A 21902-nucleotide genomic window follows, 5' to 3' on the forward strand; every position below is an offset into this window, starting at 1 on the left:
GTGGGCGAGGGGGGCGGGGCCGGGGCGGGGCCCGGGGCGCGACCCCTGGTTTCCACCCTGCCAGGCTTGGCCCGCCGTCAGTCACCAAAGGAGTCTCCCTGTAGGAGGCAGCTTTTGCTCTGGTTAGAGGCATTCATTCCGGGTAGTGAGCATGGCTTTAACCTGACACCGGTTCCCTCTGTTGCTAGTGTGTGTCCTTGTCACATGGCCCTGGTAGCTGGGCTAGGATGGTCACGGTGGACTTTTGCATAGTGTGGGAGACCAGACTAGGGGACCCCTCGCACCCTCTCAAATTTCACGGTCACCTGATTCTAACACTGGAGGTCCCTAAGGGATGCCCTGGGTCAACCCTGCCCACAAAGAGCCCATCATGTGGTTGGAGAGACCAACAGTGAAACAATTGCAAAATTAAAAGAGACAGTACTAATCAAAGGGGGCCAAGCTGACCGTGGGACCTTGGGCAAGTCACTGTACCTCTCTGAGTCTCAAGTGTTAAGAGGAGTTGTACAAGATAAGTGTTTCTTTAACATTTTTGTCTCAGGACATTTTACTCTCTTAAAAATTATTGAGGACTATAGCAAACTTTTGTTTATTATGACTATTGATACTTACCCTATTAGGAATTTAAAATGAAAATATTTAAATACTTATTAATTCATTTAAAATGACAATAACAAAGTTATATTAATGCCAATAACGTTTTTCAAAAGATAGCTATATATAATGCAGTAAAAAGAGTGATTTTTAACAATTATATATTTGCAAATCTCTTTAACGCCTGGCTCAATAGAAGATAGCTGTATTCTCAAGTCTGCTTCTGCACTCAAACTGTAGCTGAATCACATGTCATGTAGTTTCTAGAAAATTCTGTTGTTCACTTGTGAGAGAATGAGAGTGAAAAAGCAAATACATGAGAGTATTATCATGAAAATCATTTTGACCTCAGAAACGCTGTGAAAGGGTCACAGAGACTGCCAGGGGTCGTTGGAGCATACTTTGAGCACCTCTGGACATGATGATCTTTAAGGCCCTAAGTGTTCATATCTATAGAGGCTGGGGTACCTGGGACAGAAGGTAAGTATTGTAGGAGGTCAGAGGAAGGAGAGGTCACCATGATCTGGAGTGTTCTGGGAGGCCTTCCTGGAGGAGGCCTAGTCCTGGGCCCTGTAAACTGGGAAGAGTGTGGAGAAGGGTGGAGGAGAAGAAAAGAGCATGATGGCAGCAGAGGGTATGGGTGCATAGACGTGGGAGATGCTACAGGAGGCAGGTCTGTGTGTCCTGAATACAACCCACCAAGGACAGAGGGGAGTAGAAGGAGAAGGAGCAAAGGAGGTAGAGAGCCTGGGTGAGATAGCAGGCCAGCAGCAGTAAGCGGCCTTGGTGTAGTGGGCAGCCCACAGACAGCGGGAATGTCTGAGTTATGAGCTGCTGCCCAGGAAGCTTCCTTGGAGCTTGGGAAGAGGGCTGAAGGCCGCTGCTCCATACGTAGGCATGGGTGGGGGCCACCGGGGGCTCAGTGCTCTTGCAAGCTGGGCTGTCCCAGGGCTGCCCTGACGCCTGGGTCCTCCTTCCCTTCCGGTGCAGGCGGAGTCAGGAGCGCGTGTCTGTCCATCCCCACCGCCTCCACCCCAGCTTCGACTTCGGCCACCAACTACAGACACCTCAGCCCAGGTATTTGGCTGAGGGCACTGACTGGTGAGTCTTTAGGGCCCCTGGGGGAGGGAGAGAGGAGGGTGTTGCCTGATCCTTGGAGCTCCTGTTTCCTTCCATCCATGATGCAGGAGTTCTAGTTTTCAAGCCCCAGCTTTTGCCTTGTCCCCAGCCACCTTCGGAGCCAGAGGGGCCCCCAGGGCCCTAGTTCTGGCAGCAAGCTCAGGTGTGGCTAAGCACCACCATGTGCCAACCTGGGGCTCAGTTCTTGTGGTTCTGCCTGGGAGGAGCTGACAGGGATGCAACACATTTCCCAAGTCCTGGGAGTGTTGTGAACCAATAGTCCTTGGTAGGAGGGCAGATAGGAGAGTCTCAGGAGCTAGCATGATGGTCAGGGAAGGCTTCCTGGAGGAGGTGGGCCTTGAGGAGTCCAGAGAGAAGTACCAGGGCATGCCAGCCATGCAAAAGAGGCTCAGGGAGATAGAACCAGCTAGGTTGGAGGCAAGGCCTGGGGAGACTGCCTGGGGAGAGGTTCGGGGCTTGGTTGAGGGGTCTTTGTAGGCAGTGGGGCCTTGTAAAGTCTTCCCACAATCTCTTGAGCTCAGGACAGAGGTCTTTCTTGCCCTGAGATGCAGTACTGCTTGGTTTTGGGTCCTTGGTCCCACCCTACTCACAGGTTCTAGCTCAGGGAGGGCTGACCTAACCTAGGGTCAGGTCCAAACACTCGAACACTTGAAAAAAAAGATGTGCAGTTCACTAAAGTACTTAGAGGTAAAGGGTATCCTGCCTGCAACTTACTTTTAAATAGTTTAGAAAAAAAATCCACGGGGAACTGTGTATGGGTATGTATAAGTAGGTGGGTATGGATAGATGAATTTGGAGAGAGAAGGAAAAAGAAATTCAGTGAAGTAGTAAAACTTTAACATTTGGGGAATCTGAATGAAGGATAACCAGGAATTTTTTGGTGCTGTTCTTGCAACTTTGAGGTTAAAAAAATATTTTTTCTTTAAAAGAATGTAAAAACAAAAAAACCTCAACGAAAGGGAATGGACTATTTATAAAACAGACATACAGTAGTGTCATTACTCAGCCATTTAATCTGTCTAACTTTCATGGGCAAAGGTTGCTTTGGAAACGTGACCAGGACTGGACACCCAGGAACGGTTCTGAGGGGCAGTTCTGGTTGATTGGAAATTAAATGTGCCTTTAGGTGCAGGAGAGGATTGTTTTCACAGGTTCCATCGTCTCCAGCCCTCGCTAGTTCTCAAGTTTTCTCTGATAGATTTAACGCTTCCTTAAGAGATTGTACCACAGCCAGCTTCAGCCCAGCCTCTTTCTAATTAGCAGATTCAAATTAGGAAGATTTAATTGTTGTTTGGATGAAATTCTGTCCCTCAGCAGGCAAGTCAATTCAATTTGATTCACTTCAGCACACAGAGCAGCCAGGGTCCTTGTGTGTGGCTGAGGGATCTGAATATACACACGGGGTCCCACGTGGCAAGTGGCAAGGGCCAGGTGAGGGTGATGCTGCAGAGATGTCAGGAGGAGGGTGGTGTGCCGGTAAGCCTGCTGGCTTTAAATCTCCTGTCCTCCTCAAATTTCTGTTGCTCTGCATTCCTGACCCCTGCCTGCCCCAAGGACTGGGAGAGACTGGGGCCCTGAGAGGCTGGGAGGGCCCTGTGCCCAGGGCCAGCTTGGGCCTTTCTGCCTGTCCTGTCCCCACTTCCCAAGCAGGAGGCCCCCCTCTCCTCCCTGTAATGAGCTCTGCTCCAGCAAGGGCCAGCCTAGTGGTGACAAGGGCCTTTACATACCTGCCCCCGCTCTTTTCCAGGGAGGTCTCTTCTGCCAGGAGATGCAAGGTTCTGGAAATTAGATGACAAGAAATGCATTAGAAGAGGGGCCGCTCTCACGCTCTTCGCTCTTCGAGGACCCCTGGGAAGGGGGAGGGAGGAGTGTGCCTGGACCCAGGCCCCCCGCCCCTTTCCTTTAAAGAACCATTAGGAATCACTGAATTCTGCCCTGATCATTCCAGGATCCGGCCCCCAGAGCCTGTTCCAGCCCCAAACCTGAGGCTGACTGGCCTTTCCCTGAAATTTAAGTGATTTCAGCCCTACCCACGTAGCTGCTCTCAGTTGAGCACCCCGGCCTTGAGAGTGTGTGGGAGCAGCAGGCCTTGGGGGATAAATCCCCCCATGAAGCTCCGCTTTCTGGCCCAGGCCTGGTAACTTGAGCCCAACTTCGTGCCCCGCTCCAGTGTCTCCATTCTCATCATGCTCCTCTGACTCAGTCGTGGTTCATGGTTCCATCTCTGCGCCCACTGCAGGCCACTCCACCACCTCATCCTAGCCCTACTCGGGCACCTGGGACAGGTAGAGAGGGGACATGGAGATGAGAGCCTCCTGGCTTCCTTCCCCTGCAGGCAGCTGTTAGGGGATCCTGGGTTTTGGATCAGATTTTTGATGAGGTAAAAGGGGATCCCAGAGCCCACCCAGGCCCACCCTGGGCAAATCGCTCAGCTCATCTGAGGCTGAAGGTGTCTTTTGCTTCTCTAGTCAGCACTCTCGGAATTGGAGCAACTCTGTTCTCAGTTCCTTGGGGCTTTGCTTTTGGTAGAATTCCCTGAACATCTCTCTGCAGCTGTGAATCTGCTGGGACCTCTGGGCAGCTGCTGAGTCCGAGTTTCTGCCCATGAGGTGCCCCATGGAACTCCTTTTGTCGAGGCAGGTCATAGGATGAGCCCAGGTGAGGGTCAGAAACCCTGGAGTCCCAGACTGGCTAGCCCACGGCCGTGGATCGGGCACTGCCCTTCTTCAGGCCTGTGCTGGGCCTGCAAAAATGAGGGGTTGGACTCAGAGAATTTCTAGGTTTACTTCCAACCAACTCCAAGAGTTACCTCATTTCCCAAGGGGGCAGACTCATCAGGAGTTGTTCCAGGGATCCGGGATTTGGCCACCTGATGCAAAGAACTAACTCCTTGGAAAAGATTCTGATGCTGGGAAAGATTGAAGGTGGGAGGAGAAGGGGATGACAGAGGATGAGATGGTTGGATGGCATCACCGACTCAATGGACATGAGTTTGAGTAAGCTCCAGGAGTTGGTGATGGACAGGGAAGCCTGGCTTGCTGCAGTCCATGGGGTTGCAAAGAGTCAGACACGACTGAGCTACTGAACTGAACTGAACTGATGGAGGAAATATAGGAATATATTTACATCACACTGTTTAGACATCACAGATGGAAGCAGAAATTCCTGTCATGTTCCTCATGTTTTAAACAAATTGCATTTGCTCAGGTGCTCTTTGGTTTGCTGTATTCCCTAAACCCTGGCACTCAGGTTGCAAGCTGAGCAGGTTCAGCTTCAACTCGCAATTTCTGGTAAAAACACTTCAGAGGAGATGCTGGGTTCTTCCAGCCGAAAACTGGTTGACTCTCCTATGTGATTTTAATAGTAATTGATGATCTTCCCCCAGATCCTTTATTTCTTTAGGGGACGTGAGAAGGTGACAAGTAATTCAATCATTCCTTATTCATTTATTACACAGAAAACTTTCATAAAGAGCAATTTCCCTTCATCATGATTTGGTTACCCTGAAGTACAGTTAATAGAGGAAAGACAGGATAAATGTTTGGTTCTTCTCCTGTATTTATTAGTTTTCAAAGTGAAGCATTGGTTCCCTAGCATACCTCAAAGGGGACCAATTTGCTTGAGCATCATTTCACGCTCATGGATTTGAACCTATTTGATGTATTTAAACCTACTGCGGTTATACTCATTGATGCAAAATGTCCAAACTCTGCCAGTGGGGGCCTCTTTGAGATGGTTCCTGAATTCTTTTGACCTGACCTTGATGACTTCCTTGCTTTCAATTATGACAAGATGTTTCAATCTCATTTCGCACATTTTTTTGGTACTCATTTTTTTTGGTACTGAAACTGAGTCATTATTTGGCCATTAAACTTAGCCATTTTTTCAAGAAACCCTGGTTCCTTTTCAGTATTAACTGATTGATTACTAAGTGAAGTGAATTTCCTGCATGGTTAAGAATGGGGGCAGTGGTTCAGGAGAGTTTCCTGCCCCAAGGCTGCAGGTCCCTCTCCTGTTATTTTCTTAAAGTGGTAAACGCGTGGCCTCTGACCCCTCCACTTTATCTGGACCTGTCTTTCCTTTGCTCTGTATGTGTCTGGCTTATTTGGATTCCTCTTTCAGCATTTCTCTTAGGAATGGACTTTGCCTTGGGAAGGAGATTTGTGCACTAGTCCCAAGTAGTATGAGGCTCAGAATATTCTAGTTCCTTCAGATCTCGCAGAGCCCTTCCTCCTCCGAGTCTAGGTTCTCCTCGTCATAAAGAGGGGATGGACTAGGCGAGACTGGGTCCCTTGCCTCTGCAGCAGTTCGTGACCCTGATTCTGCTCCATGGGCTTGGTGTCTGGGGTCCGTTTGCACCCGACAGCTGAACCCCCTGTGCCTCACTGTGGCCCTGTCCCTGCAGGGATCTCAGTGTGGACGCCGGCTTGAGCTCTGCTCAGTTCCAGGTGCGCCCGTCCCTCAGCACTATCAGCATTACCTAGCAACTCTTCGAATGCACCATTTCCCCCGAAACTCCTCCTCCACGCAGATGGTGAGTGAGAGGCTTTGCCAGGCGACTGAGTCCTCTGCCGCCCGTTGGTGCCAGTGGCGGGCTGAGGTCTGCGGCTCTGTGCCCCTGTGACCCGCGCCTCTGTGCCCTACGCCCAGGCAGGTCCACTGCCGCCCTTCCCTCCCAGCTCCCAGTCCCGATCAGGATTGAAGGGGAAAGAAGGGAAAGCTGCTGGGCTAGAAGCTAGCACTGCTGAAGGAGGGGTGGGGGTGCTGGGGGAGGGGCAAGGGGCAGTGTGGCAGGCTGGGGGTGTGGGGATGGAGGTAGGAGTGAGTGAGGATGGGGGGTGGCTGGGGGAAAGGCTCAGGGCTAAGAACAAGCTGGGTAGTCCCCCAACCCCATATGACCTCATGTAGGGTGGCGCCTCCCTGGGCTCTGGTTTTACAGATCTGTGAAATGGGATGAAGACACCTGGTGTGGGAACATAAGAGACCCCAGAGGTGGCCCTTAGGGCTGCCTGTTGGTCTGGGGCGGCCTCGTGTGGAGCGTAGGCCTTCAGCACTGCAGGGGCAGGGACTGTGGGAGGGTCAGGTTGGGTTTGGGGGCCTTTGTGTTCCTGGCCTCCCAAGCTTCATGATGCTTCATGAATGAAGGTGAAGTGAATTTGTTAAGGCAGCTGAAGACCGACTAGAAATCTTATTTCCAGACATCTTCTCCACGTTGATGCCCTCGAGTGTTAATTCTGCCCTCCAGTACTGCCTTTGCCCTTTAACCACCCAGCACCTCAGTCTCCTCACTTGTAAAGTGAGAGCTAGGATGTGTCATCTCAGAAGCCTTGTCAGCTCTGAAGTTCTAAGGTTCACGTATGAAGTACCACCCCCTAGGAATAAAACCTTGTGTTTACTGAGAACTTAGTGCATACCAGGCACCGTTCTAAGCGCTGTATGTTCAGTTGCTCAGTCATGTTTGACTCTTTGCAACCCCATGGACTATAGCCCACCAGGCTCCCTCTGTCCATGGAATTTCCCAGGCAAGAATACTGGAGTGGGTTGCTATTTCCTACTCCAGGGGATCTTCCCAACCCAGGGATCACCCCACAGGAAAGGTTTTATCCCTATTTTACAGATGGGCAAACTGAGGCCTAGAGAGGTTAAGTCTAGGATCATGCAGGAGTAAGCTGAGGAGCTCTGACTCACAGTGAGTGAGGTAGGGCTGTGCCAGGAAAGGGTCAGATCCTGTTTTTCTTTAAAATTTTGATATTTTTGTTCATTATGGACTTTTTGGTATTACTTTGATTTTTAAATATTACATTAAAGTACTATTTCTCTTGGTTACTGAGTCATTAAATTTTGTCCCACCCTAGTCTGGGCAGCACAGTGCAGAGGGGAAGAGAGTGAATTTTGAGATCTGACTGCCTGGGTTTGAAACCATGGCTATGTCACTTACTTCATTTGTAAAATGGGGATAGTAATTGTACCCACATGACAGATCAGGTGGGATAATTCAGTTAGTCACGAGAAGGGCTTCGAACAGGGCCTGCTATGAAATAAATGCCCAATCAGATTAGTTTGTTACTTTACTGATTTTGTGATTCTTTCTGGGGCTAGTTCGGCACAGGCTTGGTTCTTGATAAGCAGAAAAGACAGGAGGAGGAAAAGACAGCACTTCTCCTCCCTTACCTGCAGCACCTCAGGGTTGCGCTGACTGGCAGCTACGGGAGGGGGAATCAGAAGCTGGGCTCCTGGAGCCTGGAATCCTGTCTGAGGCATTTTCTCCCCAACAGGTCGTCCACGAAATCCGAAACTACCCTTACCCTCAGCTTCACTTCCTTGCTCTCCAGGGACTGAATCCCAGCAGACACACCTCTGCTGTGCGGGAGAGCTATGAGGTACGCCCTGTCCCTCTGTCTGGGGGGAACCCTCCCATTCCTCCTGGTTCCCGCTGGATTGGTGGAGACCCCACCATCTCCTGTCCCTCCCTCTCTGGTGGGGGAGGCATGGGTGGTGGCAGGGAGCCTCAGGGTTGAGAGTAGGAGGGAGAAAAAGAGCAGAGGTCTCTCGGTCTTTGAGCCTCTGACAAGTTAGTTCTCCCCACGTGAATCTTTGCTGATGTCTCCCAGTGCCCCCTGCCTTATCGTGTATGCATCTGTGTGTTTGCATGTGTGGAGTGCACGCATCCACACGTTTTCTCTTTGTAGGAGCTGCTGCAGCTCGAGGACAGGCTGGGAAACGTGACTCGGGGGGCAGTACAGAACACCATCGAGAGGTTCACCTTCCCCCACAAGTACAAGAAGGTACGCTGACCAGCAGGTCAGCCTGCAGAGTTGGGAGGTGGGGGTGGGGAGTGGTCTAGTTGATCCTGGCGCAGTTTAAAATATAGAGGAAGCTCTGCCTCCTTTCCAGGGCCTTCTCCTGTGCCTCTGCCGGTGTGATCAGGAGGGCTGATGGCGGTGTCTCATTGGTACAGGAGGGGAGCCGGGTGCATGTGTGTGCACGTGTGGACTTGTGAGTGGTGTGCTGGGTGGGTGTACAGGCAGATAAATGTGTGTATCTGAATGTGGAGGGCCAAGGGAGCACCAGCACTGGAGGCTAAAGTTTGCCTTAGGAAAGACTCCAAGTCCAGCCTCACCTGGACAAATGGGAGGCTAAGGCTTCAGGGTGCAGGTTTCCAGTCCTCAGTGAGTGTCAGGCTCACCTGGACTGCTTTTAAAGCCACAGAGTCACAGGCTCTATCCTAAGCCTGCAGAGGAAGACTCTCCAGGGCTATTTCTTTGGAATCTGGAGTAGGATTAGAGCCCAGGAATTGAAGTTAAGTTTTTTTTTTTTTAATTTAATAAATAAAAATTTGGAAGCAACTGAGATGTTTTTCAATAAGGAAATAGATAAACTGTGGTACATGTATATATTACATGATTTTAAAAAAATATTCAGTCATGAATAGATGTCATACAGAAAATATATATTAAATGCATGTTACTAAGTGAAAAAAGTTGGCTTGCAAAGGCTGCATACTGTATGATTCCAAATGTACAGCATTCTAGAAAAGGAAGACTGGACTGTAAAAAGATGCATTGTTGCCAAGGGCTCTAGGGGAGGAATAGACAAATAAACAGGTGGATCACAAGGGATTTGTAGTGTGGTGAAACTATTTTCTTATGCTACTGTAATGGTGGACACGTGACACTGCATTTGTCAAAACCCTAAGAACTCTAATATAGACCAATGGACTTTATTAATGGTGAGGTATCACTCTCGGTTCATCAGTTGTAACAAATACACCAAACTAATGCAAGATATTAATCAGGCAAACTGTGTGCATTTTGAGAGGGGAAGGGATGGAACAGGCTGTATTTTCTGCTTAGTTTTCATATAAACTAACACAATTCTATGAAATGAAGTCTGCTATGAAAACAAATAAGTAGTTATTTAAGTTTAGGAATTAAAAGCTTGATGAGCACTGAGAATCTTGGAGCTGGAAAATGCTCGTGCTGGTCAAGCTGGAGCCCGTCTTCACCCCCTCAGGAGGTCCTAGGCTGCCATGGTTGTGAGGACTAGGTGCTGGAATCAGTTTTAATTTTCAGTTTTACTACTGTCTTTGGGCTGCTGTAACAAAATACCATCTGCTTGGTGGCTTTTATTTCTGATGGTTTTGGAGCCTGGGAAGTCAAGACCAAGGCACTGGCCGACTTGATTCTTAGTGAGGGCACTCTTCCTGTCTGGCAGATGGCTCATTTCTTGGTCTGTCCTCACGTGGCAGAAAGGAGGCTCTGGTGTCTTTTTCTCTTCTTATAAGGGCACCAATCCCATCATGGGGAACCCACCCTCATGAATTCATCTAGACCTAATTACCACCCAGAGCCCCATCTCCATCATATTGGAAGGGTTGGTTAGGGCTTCAACATATGAATTTGGGGTGGAGAGAGAAACATTCAGACCATAACCACTATGTATAGCTGTGTGACTCTAGACAGCTTACATGACATTTCTGGCCCTTCCCTTGTCCTTTTTAATTTAAAATGGGAAAGATATATTAGTAGCTGCCATAGAGTGACTCTGGGGATTCAGTGGGACAGTGCATATCCACAGCCCAGCACAGTGCCTGTACCTGGTGAGAGCTTGGGAGTAGGGAGCTACTCTTACCTTGAGAGCAGGCTCACTCACTCTAGGCTTGCCCAGGACCCATGGTGTCAATGTCAAAGACCATGACCCTTGGCCTGTGCAGCTTCTCTTGGAGGCACTGGATTTATCCATCAGTGATTCCAACCAACATCTATAACACACCTATTATGTGTCAGTCATGCATAGCATGTTAATAGGGGGACATGACAAACACAGACAGCATATTAAAAAGCAGAGACATTACTTTGCTGACAAATGTTTGTCTAGCCAAAGCTATGGTTTTTCCAGTAGTCATGTATGAATGTGAGAGTTGGACCATAAAGAAGACTGAGTGCCAAAGAATTGATGCTTTTGAACTGTGGTACTGGAGAAGACTCCTGAGAGTTGCTTGGACTGAAAGGAGATCAAACCGTTCAATCCTAAAGGAAATCAACCCTGAATGTTCATTTGAAGGACTGATGCTGAAACTGAAGCTCTAATACTTTGGCCACCTGATGCAAAGACCTGACTCATTAGAAAAGACCCTGATGCTGGGAAATATTGAAGGTGGGAGAAGGGGATGACAGAGGATGAGATGGTTGGATGGCATCACCAACTCAATGGACATGAGTTTGAGCAAGCTCTGGGAGAAGGTGAAAGACAGGGACGTCTGGCATGCTGCAGTCCTGTTGCTGTTACTGTTGCTGTTAAATCCCTTCAGTTGTGTCCGACTCTGTGCGACCCCATGGACTGCAGCCCACCAGGCTCCTCCGCAGTGGGTTTTCCAGGCAAGAATACTGGAGTGGGGTGCCATTGCCTTCTCCAGTGCTGCAGTCCAGGGGGTCGCAAAGAGTCAGATGTGACTGAGTGACTGAACAACAACAAAGAGGAAATGACAGTATTTCAGTAATTAAGGTGATCACTGGCATGGAGAAAATGACCATTCGTTAGTGGGAGAGCTTGAAGCTTATGGAGAAGAACATTGAAGGGAGAAAGGTGTGTTCAGGAGCCCAGGAACAACTTCTGCCTTCCTGACCAGGGTGGCCTCACTTACACCAGACTGCACACTTCATTTGCCATCACTTCAACAAGTTGAGAAGAGATAAGGAAAAGAACAAATGCTAAGAATGAAAAGGAAAAGTGAACTAAGCCAATGAAATAAAGAATTGAGCTAAGAAATTATAAGACTAAAAGGAGAATTCGGGGAATAAAATATTTTAAAATAAGGAATAAGAAGAATTAAAAATGCAAAATGATAGCATTTAAAACCCTTTAAAATATAAAAAAAGTTTAAAAAATTTACTCAGTAAAATAATATAAAACATAAAAGGATATTTTAAAATAGTAATAATGATAAGAATAATTAAAATATAGTCTAAAAAGAAAATACAGAAAAATAAGAATTAGGAAAAGATATGAAAACAACATACAAAATTAATAACATCAAAGTAAAAAGGGAATGTTAATGAAAATGAGAAAGTAAGGGTAAAAGAGATAAAATAAATATTAAATTTAGAATCCTGAAGAAAGTTATAGTTAAGATAAAAGCTTCATAGATAATGAAAAGAGAAGACAAAAACCAGAAGACCTGAAAGATTAAAAATACAAAAGAAGAAATAGGATAAGATTTGAAAAGAGACAATAGTTTAAAGAAATATAGATTAAACATAGCAAAACAAAGTAGGAATATTAAGTTAAAATTATTAACTATAAAAAGGAAATCCTGAATAATGATGGGAGAAGACAATAGAAAATAGTCTCCATGGTATTTTTTTATGGAACTCTCTTTTCTCAAAGGGTCAACTAAAAGAAGGCCACTCCTCCAGCAAACACAGCTGGGTTCTTAGGCAGGCAAATGATCATAACTCCATTCATAATCTAAACCCATGACAACTGTATGAGACCATGGATGTAATTCTGATTTTCTGGATTATGGCTAAGAGTAAACTTATTGCAATGGGGCATATAGGGCACAGGGAAGCTGAGATCAGAAGGCATAGATTTTCTTGTACGTCCTAATGAGGTTACACAATTCCCTAGACTGCTTCAGACTCCAGAACTGAGGATCAGGAACCAGACTGCGGAGACCTGGAATTTAGGCCTGGCCCCAAGATCAGAGTCATTCTCTGGGTGGTCTTTATCTTGTGACACTTCAGATTTTTCTCTTGGCTAAATGACCTTTAAGTCTGTTTATCCCTGGAGAAGGGAGAGAAGTGAAGTGAAAGTTGCTCAGTTGTGTCTGACTCTTTGCAACCCCATGGACTATACAGTTCATGGAATTCTCCAGGCCAGAATACTGGAGTGGGTAGCCTTTCCCTTCTCCGGGGAATCTTCCCAACCCAGGGATCAAACCCAGGCCTCTTGCGTTGCAGGTGGATTTTTTACCAGCTGAGCCACCAGGGAAGCCCAAGAATACCAGAGTGGGTAGCCTATCCCTTATCCAGGGGTTCTTCTCGACCCAGGAATTTAACCAGGGTCTCCTGCACTGCAGGTGGATTCTTACCAGCTGAGCTACCAGGGAATGAGCTAGTTTTATTCCCATGGGTGTTATCAGAATGTTTTACTGTTTGGCATGGAGATGGGGACAAGAAAGTGGGCTGACTTCATTCACTGATTAGATTCCTTCCTCCCCAGAATATTTTTTTTAAGCACCCTTGTACTTGACTAAGTGTGCACGGAACCTAAAGAAGGGTGAGCCATGGTCCAAGCCACCTAAGAACTTGGAACTTTCTACATAGTAGTTGTTCTTGTGCAGTCCCTAAGTCGTGTCTGGCTCTTTCCAGCTCCATGGACTGCAGCACGCCAGGCTTCCCTGTCCTTCACTATCTCCCAGGGCTTGCTTAAATTCATGTCCATTGAGTCGGTGATGTTATCTAACCATCTCATCCTCTGTCACCCTCTTCTCCTTTTGCCTTCAATCTTTCCTGAAATCAGAGTCTTTTCTAAGGAGTCAGCTCTTTGCATCAGGTGCCAAAGTACTGGAGCTTCAGCTTCAGCATCAGTCCTTCCAATGAATATTCAGGGTTGATTTCCTTTAGGATCAACTGGTTTGATCTCCTTGCTGTCCAAGCAACTCTGAAGAGTCTTCTCCAGCACCACAGTTCAAAAGCATCAATTCTTCAGCACTCAGTCTTCTTTCTGGTCCAACTCTCACATCCATACACGACTACTGGAAAAACCACAATTTTGACTATATGGACCTTTGTCGGCAAAGTGATATCTCTGCTTTTTAGTACACTGTCTAAGTTTGTCATAGCTTTTCTTCCAAGGAGCAAGCATCTTTTAATTTCATGGCTATAGTCACTGTCCACAGTGATTTTGGAGCCCAAGAAAATAAAATCTGTCACTGCTTCCACTTTTTCCTCTTATATTTACTATAAAGTGATGGGACTGGATGCCATGATCTTAGTTTTTTGAATGCTGAGTTTCAAGCCAGCTTTTTCAAATACTTAGCATAGAATTTAAAATAAGACAATTAAAGTTAACAAGTGTAAACAGAGTTCCTATATGATGGCTAACGTGATATTGAGACTAGTGCTTAACTTATCCTTTTTTTTAATTAATAGCTTTTAAAAATTGAAGTATGGTTGATTTACAATGTTGTGTTCATTTCTGGTGCACAGTGGAACTAGTACCTATTTTAAAGGAACTTTCTGGGCAGGCAGAGAGATCCAACAACATAAAATAAGCATGGTACGAAAATTAAGAGGTAAAGCCCAGATGCCTTCATCTAGTAATGAATGAATAACTGAATAGACATTAGCTGAGGGAAGGAGAGGAAGGAAGGAAGAAAGTGGAGGGAAAGTGTGGAGGCAAGGGTCTAGGTTGGAGAGAATGTAAGGAGGAGTGGACAGCGTGAGTGGGCTAGAAAGGGGGCAGCTGTTTACGCACAAGCCATAGATTTGCCAAGGCTGATTCATTCAGTTCAGTTCAGTTCAGTTCAGTCGCTCAGTCATGTCCGACTCTTTGCGACCCCATGAATCACAGCACGCCAGGCCTCCCTGTCCATCACCATCACCCAGAGTTCACTCAGACTCATGTCCATCGAGTCAGTGATGCCATCCAGCCATCTCATCCTCTGTCGTCCCCTTCTCCTCCTGCCCGATCCCTCCCAGCATCAGAGTCTTTCCAATGAGTCAACCCTTCGCATGAGGTGGCCAAAGTACTGGAGTTTCAGCTTTAGCATCATTCCTTCCAAAGAAATCCCAGGGCTGATCTCCTTCAGAATGGACTGGTTGGATCTCCTTGCAGTCCAAGGGACTCTCAAGAGTCTTTTCCAACACCACAGTTCAAAAGCATCAATTCTTCGGCACTCAGCCTTCTTCACAGTCCAACTCTCACATCCATACATGACCACAGGAAAAACCATAGCCTTGACTAGACGGACCTTTGTTGGCAAGGTAATGTCTCTGCTTTTGAATATGCTATCTGGGTTGGTCATAACTTTCCTTCCAAGGAGCAAGCGTCTTTTAATTTCATGGCTGCAATCACCATCGGCAGTGACTTTGGAGCCCCCAAAAATAGAGTCTGACACTGTTTCCACTGTTTCCCCATCTATTTCCCATGACGTGATGGGACCCGATGCCATGATCTTCGTTTTCTGAATGTTGAGCTTTAAGCCAACTTTTTCACTCTCCTCTTTCACTTTCATCAAGAGGCTTTTTAGTTCCTCTTCACTTTCTGCCATAAGGGTGGTGTCATCTGCATATCTGAGGTGATTGATATTTCTCCTGGCAATCTTGATTCCAGCTTGTGCTTCTTCCAGCCCAGCATTTCTCATGATGTACTCTGCATATAAGTAAAATTAGCAGGGTGACAATATACAGCCTTGACAAACTCCTTTTCCTATTTGGAACCAGTCTGTTGTTCCATGTCCAGTTCTAACTGTTGCTTCCTGACCTGCATACAAATTTCTCAAGAGGCAGATCAGGTGGTCTGGTATTCCCATCTCTTTCAGAATTTTCCACAGTTTATTGTGATCCACATAGTCAAAGGCTTTGGCATAGTCAATAAAGCAGAAATAGATGTTTTTCTGGAACTCTCTTGCTTTTTCGATGATCCAGCAGATGTTGACAATTTGATCTCTGGTTCCTCTGCCTTTTCTAAAACCAGCTTGAACATCAGGAAGTTCACGGTTCACATATTGCTGAAGCCTGGCTTGGAGAATTTTGAGCATTACTTTACTAGCATGTGAGATGAGTGCAATTGTGCGGTAGTTTGAGCATTCTTTCGCATTGCTTTTCTTTGGGATTGGAATGAAAACTGACCTTTTCCAGTCCTGTGGCCACTGCTGAGTTTTCCAAATTTGCTGGCATATTGAGTGCAGCATTTTCACAGCATCATCTTTCAGGATTTGAAATGCTCAACTGGAATTCCATCACCTCCACTAGCTTTGTTTGTAGTGATGCTTTCTAAGGCCCACTTGACTTCACATTCCAGGATGTCTGGCTCTAGGTCAGTGATCACATCATCGTGATTATCTTGGTCATGAAGATCTTTTTTGTACAGTTCTTCTGTGTAATTCTTGCCACCTCTTCTTAATATCTTCTGCTTCTGTTAGGTCCATACCATTTCTGTCCTTTATCGAGCCCATCTTTGCATGAAATGTTCCCTTGGTATCTCTAATTTTCTTGAAGTGATCTCTAGTCTTTCCCATTCTATTGTTTTCCTCTGTTTCTTTGCATTGATCGCTGAGGAAGGCTTCCTTATCGCTCCTTGCTATTCTTTGGAACTCTGCATTCAGATGCTTATATCTTTCCTTTTCTCCTTTGCTTTTCGCTTCTCTTCTTTTCACAGCTATTTGTAAGGCCTTCTCAGACAGCCATTTTGCTTTTTTGCATTTCTTTTCCATGGAGATGGTCTTGATCCCTGTCTCCTGTACAATGTCACGAACCTCATTCCATAGTTCATCAGGCACTCTATCTATCAGATCTAGGCCCTTAAATCTATCTCTCACTTCCACTGTATAATCATAAGGGATTTGATTTAGGTCATACCTGAATGGTCTAGTGGTTTTCCCTACTTTCTTCAATTTAAGTCTGAATTTGGTAATAAGGAGTTCATGATCTGAGCCACAGTCAGCTCCTGGTCTTGTTTTTGTTGCCTGTATAGAGCTTCTCCATCTTTGGCTGCAAAGAACATAATCAATTTGATTTCGGTGTTGACCATCTGGTGATGTCCATGTGTAGAGTCTTCTCTTGTGTTGTTGGAAGAGGGTGTTTGTTATGACCAGTGCATTTTCTTGGCAAAACTCTATCAGTCTTTGCCCTGCTTCATTCCGTATTCCAAGGCCAAATTTGCCTGTTACTCCAGGTGTTTCTTGACTTTCTACTTTTGCATTCCAGTCCCCTATAATGAAAAGGACATCTTTTTTGGGTGTTAGTTCTAAAAGGTCTTGTAGGTCTTCATAGAACCGTTCAACTTCAGCTTCTTCAGTGTTACTGGTTGGGGCATAGACTTGGATTACTGTGATATTGAATGGTTTGCCTTGGAAACCAACAGAGATCATTCTGTCATTTTTGAGATTGCATCCAAGTACTGCATTATGGACTTTTGTTGACTATGATGGCTACTCCATTTCTTCTGAGGGATCCTGTCTGCAGTAGTAGATATAATGGTCATCTGAGTTAAATTCACCCATTCCAGTCCATTTGAGTTCGCTGATTCCTAGGACTGCATTAAGTTTATACCCTGGACATAGTTTGCCTGAAACAACAAGAATAAGATTCGTTTGGTTTCTTCCACACTCTGTATGCTGCACCAAGGAGGGGGTTGTGGGGAGGAGGCAGGGAGAAGAGTCTGGGAAGCACACAGAAGTCTAGGTGTTAAGAAACGACACAAAACAAAGCAAAGTCTGCTGCTGCTGCTGCTAAGTCACTTCAGTCGTTTCTGACTCTGTGCGACCCCATGGACAGCAGCCCGCCAGGCTCCTCTGTCCACAGGATTCTCCAGGCAAGAATACTGGAGTGGGTTGCCATGTCCTTCTCCAAAAACAAAGTCTAGGTGTTACTTAAGAACTTCAAAAGTGACCGACACACAGGGAAAGGAGGCTGAAAGGCAGAGAGGGAAGTGCTGTGGATCAAAGATGCACCACCATGTGAGTCGGCTTCAGGTAACAGATGCTCTCCTCTGCTTCTCCCAGCGAAGACCCCAGGATGGGAAGGGCAAGAAGGAGGAGGGAGAGGAGTCAGACACCGATGAGAAATGCACGATCTGCCTGTCTCTGCTGGAAGATGGGGAAGATGTGAGGTAGGAGCTCGGCCCCTTGAGTCCCCCGTCCTCCTTCCCGGGGCTGATCCAGTCCTCTGCCACATGTTGGGGTGGGGGGAGTGCTTGCTTGTTTACCTGCGCACATGCGTGAGTGTGCAAGAGTGCACAGTGTGCTCCATGGTGGTCCTAGGAAGGTGGAGTGTGGAACATTCTGGATGTGTAGTGCCCATTGTGTGGACACCCAGATACCAAGCTAAGAGAGCAGAGGGGCATTTGGCCTGGATGGATCTCAGATTAAGTCCTGGCTTTGAGTTGGAGGGCCAGGAGGAGGGGGGTCTTGGGACTCTCCTCCTGTCGTGCATTTCCATCCCAGCCACAAGCTCACTCCATGGCAGGGCCCCCAAGACCCTTTGGGTGTGAGTCTCCTGGTCCCCCAAGTAGTCGGCTTCCCTCGGCTCCTGGCGCAGCGTGGGACCCTTCCCTTTGACCATTGCTCCCACTTACCCTTCCCTCTTCCAGGCGCCTCCCCTGTATGCATCTCTTTCATCAACTGTGTGTGGACCAGTGGCTCGCCATGAGCAAGAAATGCCCCATCTGCCGAGTGGACATTGAGACACAACTGGGAGCCGACAGCTGAGGGAGGAATCAGCCAGTGGACACCCCATTTTCCTTCACCAGGTCCCCCCACGGCCATAGCCCTTGCAGCCAAACTTTGCCTTCTGAGCCATTTGATGTAGAGGAAAAGCCTGCAAGCACATTTTTGTGGAAAGAGGAGTTGGTGGTAATCCGTATCCGAGGAAAGGAGGGGGTGGGGGGAGACCCGCCCATGCAGAGTGGTGACTGCCCCATCCGTCTGTCCGTCCGTCCGTCCGTCCGTCCGCCTGCTGCGCGGGAGGGAGGGAGCTGGCGTTGCCCGGAACAAGGGTGGGAAGGGGGGGCCACGCTGCTGAGAGTCTAGAGGCAGTCCTGCAGATCCCAGCTGACAGCCCGGCCCCTCGATCCTGTCCTTCAAAGGATTGTATATATACCTCTCGACCACGTAGAAACCATGTAGGGGTCTCTAGCTATTTCTGTGGATGGCAGCCAGAGCATGTTAGCTTCAGAAAAAAAATGTCCTGTGTGGTGCTCCAGTCATCTGTGGTGGACATGTCGCTGTTACAGAATCCGCACCAAATATTTCTCATTGAGTTTCTTGTTTTGGTGCCTGACTGAACCAACCAATGACAGCCCAAAATCTTCCCGTCTTTACGAGAGAAAAGAAAAAAAAACAAAAACGAATCAAAGGTGAAAAAAAAAAAAAGAGCCAAATTCTGTTTACGGTGAAGAAGGATGATTTTTTTTTTTCACCCAAGTTGGGAGGCGGGAGGGGGTCCTGGTTTTGTTTTTGTCTTTTTTCTTGGCTTTTGTTTTTCTCATGTTTACAAGCGCACGGAGTGAGCATGGAGGGGGCATGTGAGAAGGGGGTGGGGACTGGAGACGAAGCAGATGGGGGCCTTAGATGGGCCTCTCAGGGGCTCAGCCAGGCTTGGGAAGGCAGCATTTGAGTGGGTGAAAGGCATAAATCTGTCTTGAAGGAGGGCTCCCCACTTCCAGAGCCCATCTACTTAGCTCCAGCCATCCCTCATCCCCTCCTGTCCCACACTGAACTAGGAGGGGTTCAGCTAGAGCTGTCCCAGGCTCCTCGGAGCCAGGATAGCCCTGCTCACGCCAGCTTCTTCCTTTGACTGTGCTCAGACCCTGCCACAAAGAGGCCATGTGGCCGCCGCCTCCCTAATGCAAAGAATTAATCAGATGTTAAAGGTCAAGTCGCACAGGGGAAGGAGGATCTTGAGCTTCTTCACGGACGTCTCGAATCCTGATCGAGTCCCTCAGAGAGGACCCTGGCCCTGACACCACCTTGGTGGGTTTGGGAGGCCCTCGTCTCTAGCCCTTTCTCTGACTCTTTGATAACCTTGGGCAAGTCTCTTTCTTTTTCTGTGCCTCAGTTTCCTTCTTCTTACAGTGGGGAGAAGCAACAGTGTATGCCAGTTTCCACTTCCTCTACCTCACGGAGGTGTTGCGAGGAGTACGACTATCCGCCCAATGACTTCTGTGCTCTCTCCTGGGAACCTCCTTGGGATTGAGGGATGGGGTGGTGGGAGACAAGACCTGGAAGTTCCAAGTGACATCATACCTGGACTGTAAGCTCCCCGAGGCCAGGATGTTGTCTCCCTGGCTGCTGTCTTTCTGAACTGCTCCACGTTTTTTTTTTTTTTTTTTCTTTCTGAATTTCAAAGGGAGCAGAGAGAAAGGAGGACAGGAGAATGGAGATGGGAGAGTCCATCAACTTCCAATCCCAAGCCAACTTTCTTTGTCCATATGTGGAAAATACCAGCTCAGCTGGAATTCTGCTCCCTTCCTCTGCCCCTGCCTCTGGCTCCTTCTCTCCCTCATGTGTACTGCCCTTCAAGCCAACCCCTCCCCTTACTTACCCCATGCCCCAGTCTCAGTGCCTTTGTATCAGTGAGAAGGACTAAGGGAGACAGGTATTTATGACATATATGAAGATCATCCTTAAGGTTAAGAAAATTTGAGTCTGCATTGCTGCTGCAAAGGGTAGAACCAGGATCAATGAGTGAAAATGATGGGGAGGCTTGAGATAGAACCTTCTGGCACACGTGGAGGTGTCAGGCAGAGGGGCATCGCTCGGGACACCTGTGGGCAGAGAGCAGGGGTCGTGGCTTCTGGGAGGAGGAATCCTTGAGGATCTCACTCAGACCAAGGCGTCTATCCTGAGTGCTGCCAGCGCAGGTGCTGGGAGAGACAGCAGCCAGGGAGGCAACACCCTGGCCTTGGCGAGCTTACAGTCCAGGTGAGGAGCCAGGGTGATAATGCAGGGTGACTGATCAGATTCTAGGTTAATGGCCTGGGCGTGATCCTGTCCCATTTGGTGGTTCCAGTGTGTGAACCTGGTCTCCAGGGCCAGTGACTGGAGATCCCACGAGTGGGAAAGTACTTGTCAGGATTTTGGACAGAGCTAGTTACTAGTAGCCCCAGGAAGCTGGGAACTTCGCCCCCTACCCTACTTTGACCTGAGATGGGTGGGGCGGCCCAGGGAAGGTCACTGCCCATTTACTTAGTCTTTGTTCTTCCCTCCAAGGCTGGTTTGAAAGGCCAGCAGGTGGGGGGCTGGTGGGGAGCTGGTGTCTGGCTTCTGTCCAGGCTCTTCACTGACAATATGGCAGCTCTAGAACCTGCCCTCTGCTCCCTGGGCCTCAGCTTCCTCAGCTGCCCACAAGGAGCTCGCATCGGATGCTTGCTAAATTTCCTTCCAGCGCTCATATTCCCTGATCCTCCCTAATATCAACACACTTTTTTCAAGTCGGGAGAGCTGTGTGCCCACCAAACTGTTGACAACGATTCTCCCCAGGGGCACCAACATCTGTATCACAGGCTGAGAGTGGGACAGGTCCCCTTCTCCCCACCACTTCTCTGCAGCTCCCTGCAGGCCCCCAGGCTAACATGAGGCACTAACGGGGTGAGGACCACACAGAGGGGAGAGGTCAGCGCTGGTTTTGGGGGTAGATCCTAGAGCCCACCCCCATGCCCATCTCTCTGGGGCTCTCCTACCCTGCAGATAGGCACCTCCCAGACCCGCCCGGGGGTGAGAAGTGTGAGAAGTGAGGAGAGGGGGTCTGTGTGTCTCCTCCCTCGAAGCCCCCTCCCGTTGCCCTCCCCATCGTCCAGGAGCCTGGGAAGACTGGAGAAGAGGCAGGTTGGGCCTCAGCATCTCACACCCACCACCTCCGGGAGGGGAGACCCCGGTCGTCCTCCTTCTGCTCAACTCAAGGGACTCAGACCCTTCCTTGACCGAGACGCATGAGTGCCTTCTGGGGCGACAGCGGCCCCAGGATTCCAGTTGGGCCTCCGGCCACAGCGCGGCCCGGGCCGCCGGGACGCCAACCCGCGAACCAACCCCGCGAAGCCCGGCCACCCGGCGCGGCGGGCGCGGGGCCCAGGTGGCTTCTCCCGCCGGCCCCGCCCAGCCCTTGCCCCTCACCCGTGGCGGGACTCCGAGCTCCTCTTCTGCAAATCTTTCCAGCCTCCGTGCAAGTATTCTTAACTCTTTACGCCTAATGAACAAGCACAGTTTTTTCAATGGTGAAGAAAAAGCACCAGATTTTTTTTTTCTTCTTCCTGAAGAAATCCCCCCCGCCCCCAGCCCCCCGCCTACCGGCGGGACAGACATTCCCCGCGTGGGGCTGTAGCACCGTCTGTCAGGCCCTCCCGTCGTGTTTCATCTCCCGCGCGCGCGTAGAGCAAATGCTAGAGCGATTTCAGCTGATAGAAAAACAAACATGAAAAAAAAAAAAAAAACCACAAAAAACAAA

The 21902-nt window shown here is 48.3% G+C and overlaps 1 protein-coding gene across 1 annotated transcript; it reads left to right on the forward strand.

Annotated features, from left to right (window-relative positions):
• The first annotated feature begins 1581 nt into the window (after positions 1–1581).
• On the forward strand, positions 1582–19036 carry ARK2C (arkadia (RNF111) C-terminal like ring finger ubiquitin ligase 2C). Its single transcript, XM_005892348.2, has 6 exons — positions 1582–1695; positions 6140–6268; positions 8010–8114; positions 8424–8519; positions 17465–17571; positions 18052–19036. The coding sequence occupies exons 2-6, from the start codon at positions 6230–6232 to the stop codon at positions 18167–18169; spliced, it is 465 nt and encodes a 154-aa protein (XP_005892410.2). The 5' UTR covers positions 1582–1695; positions 6140–6229; the 3' UTR covers positions 18170–19036.
• Positions 19037–21902: the final 2866 nt, after the last annotated feature.

Source organism: Bos mutus, chromosome 24 (genome assembly GCF_027580195.1).
Source record: "Bos mutus isolate GX-2022 chromosome 24, NWIPB_WYAK_1.1, whole genome shotgun sequence".
NCBI classification, from domain to species: Eukaryota; Metazoa; Chordata; class Mammalia; order Artiodactyla; family Bovidae; genus Bos; species Bos mutus.

Excerpts from the sequence above, each read along its gene's own strand:
- ARK2C (XM_005892348.2), top strand. The coding sequence starts at position 6,230 with ATGCACCATTTCCCCCGAAACTCCTCCTCCACGCAGATG. Across the intron at positions 6,269-8,009 it reads ACTCCTCCTCCACGCAGATG|GTCGTCCACGAAATCCGAAA; the intron begins GTGAGTGAGAGG and ends TCTCCCCAACAG. Across the intron at positions 17,572-18,051 it reads GAAGATGGGGAAGATGTGAG|GCGCCTCCCCTGTATGCATC; the intron begins GTAGGAGCTCGG and ends TCCCTCTTCCAG.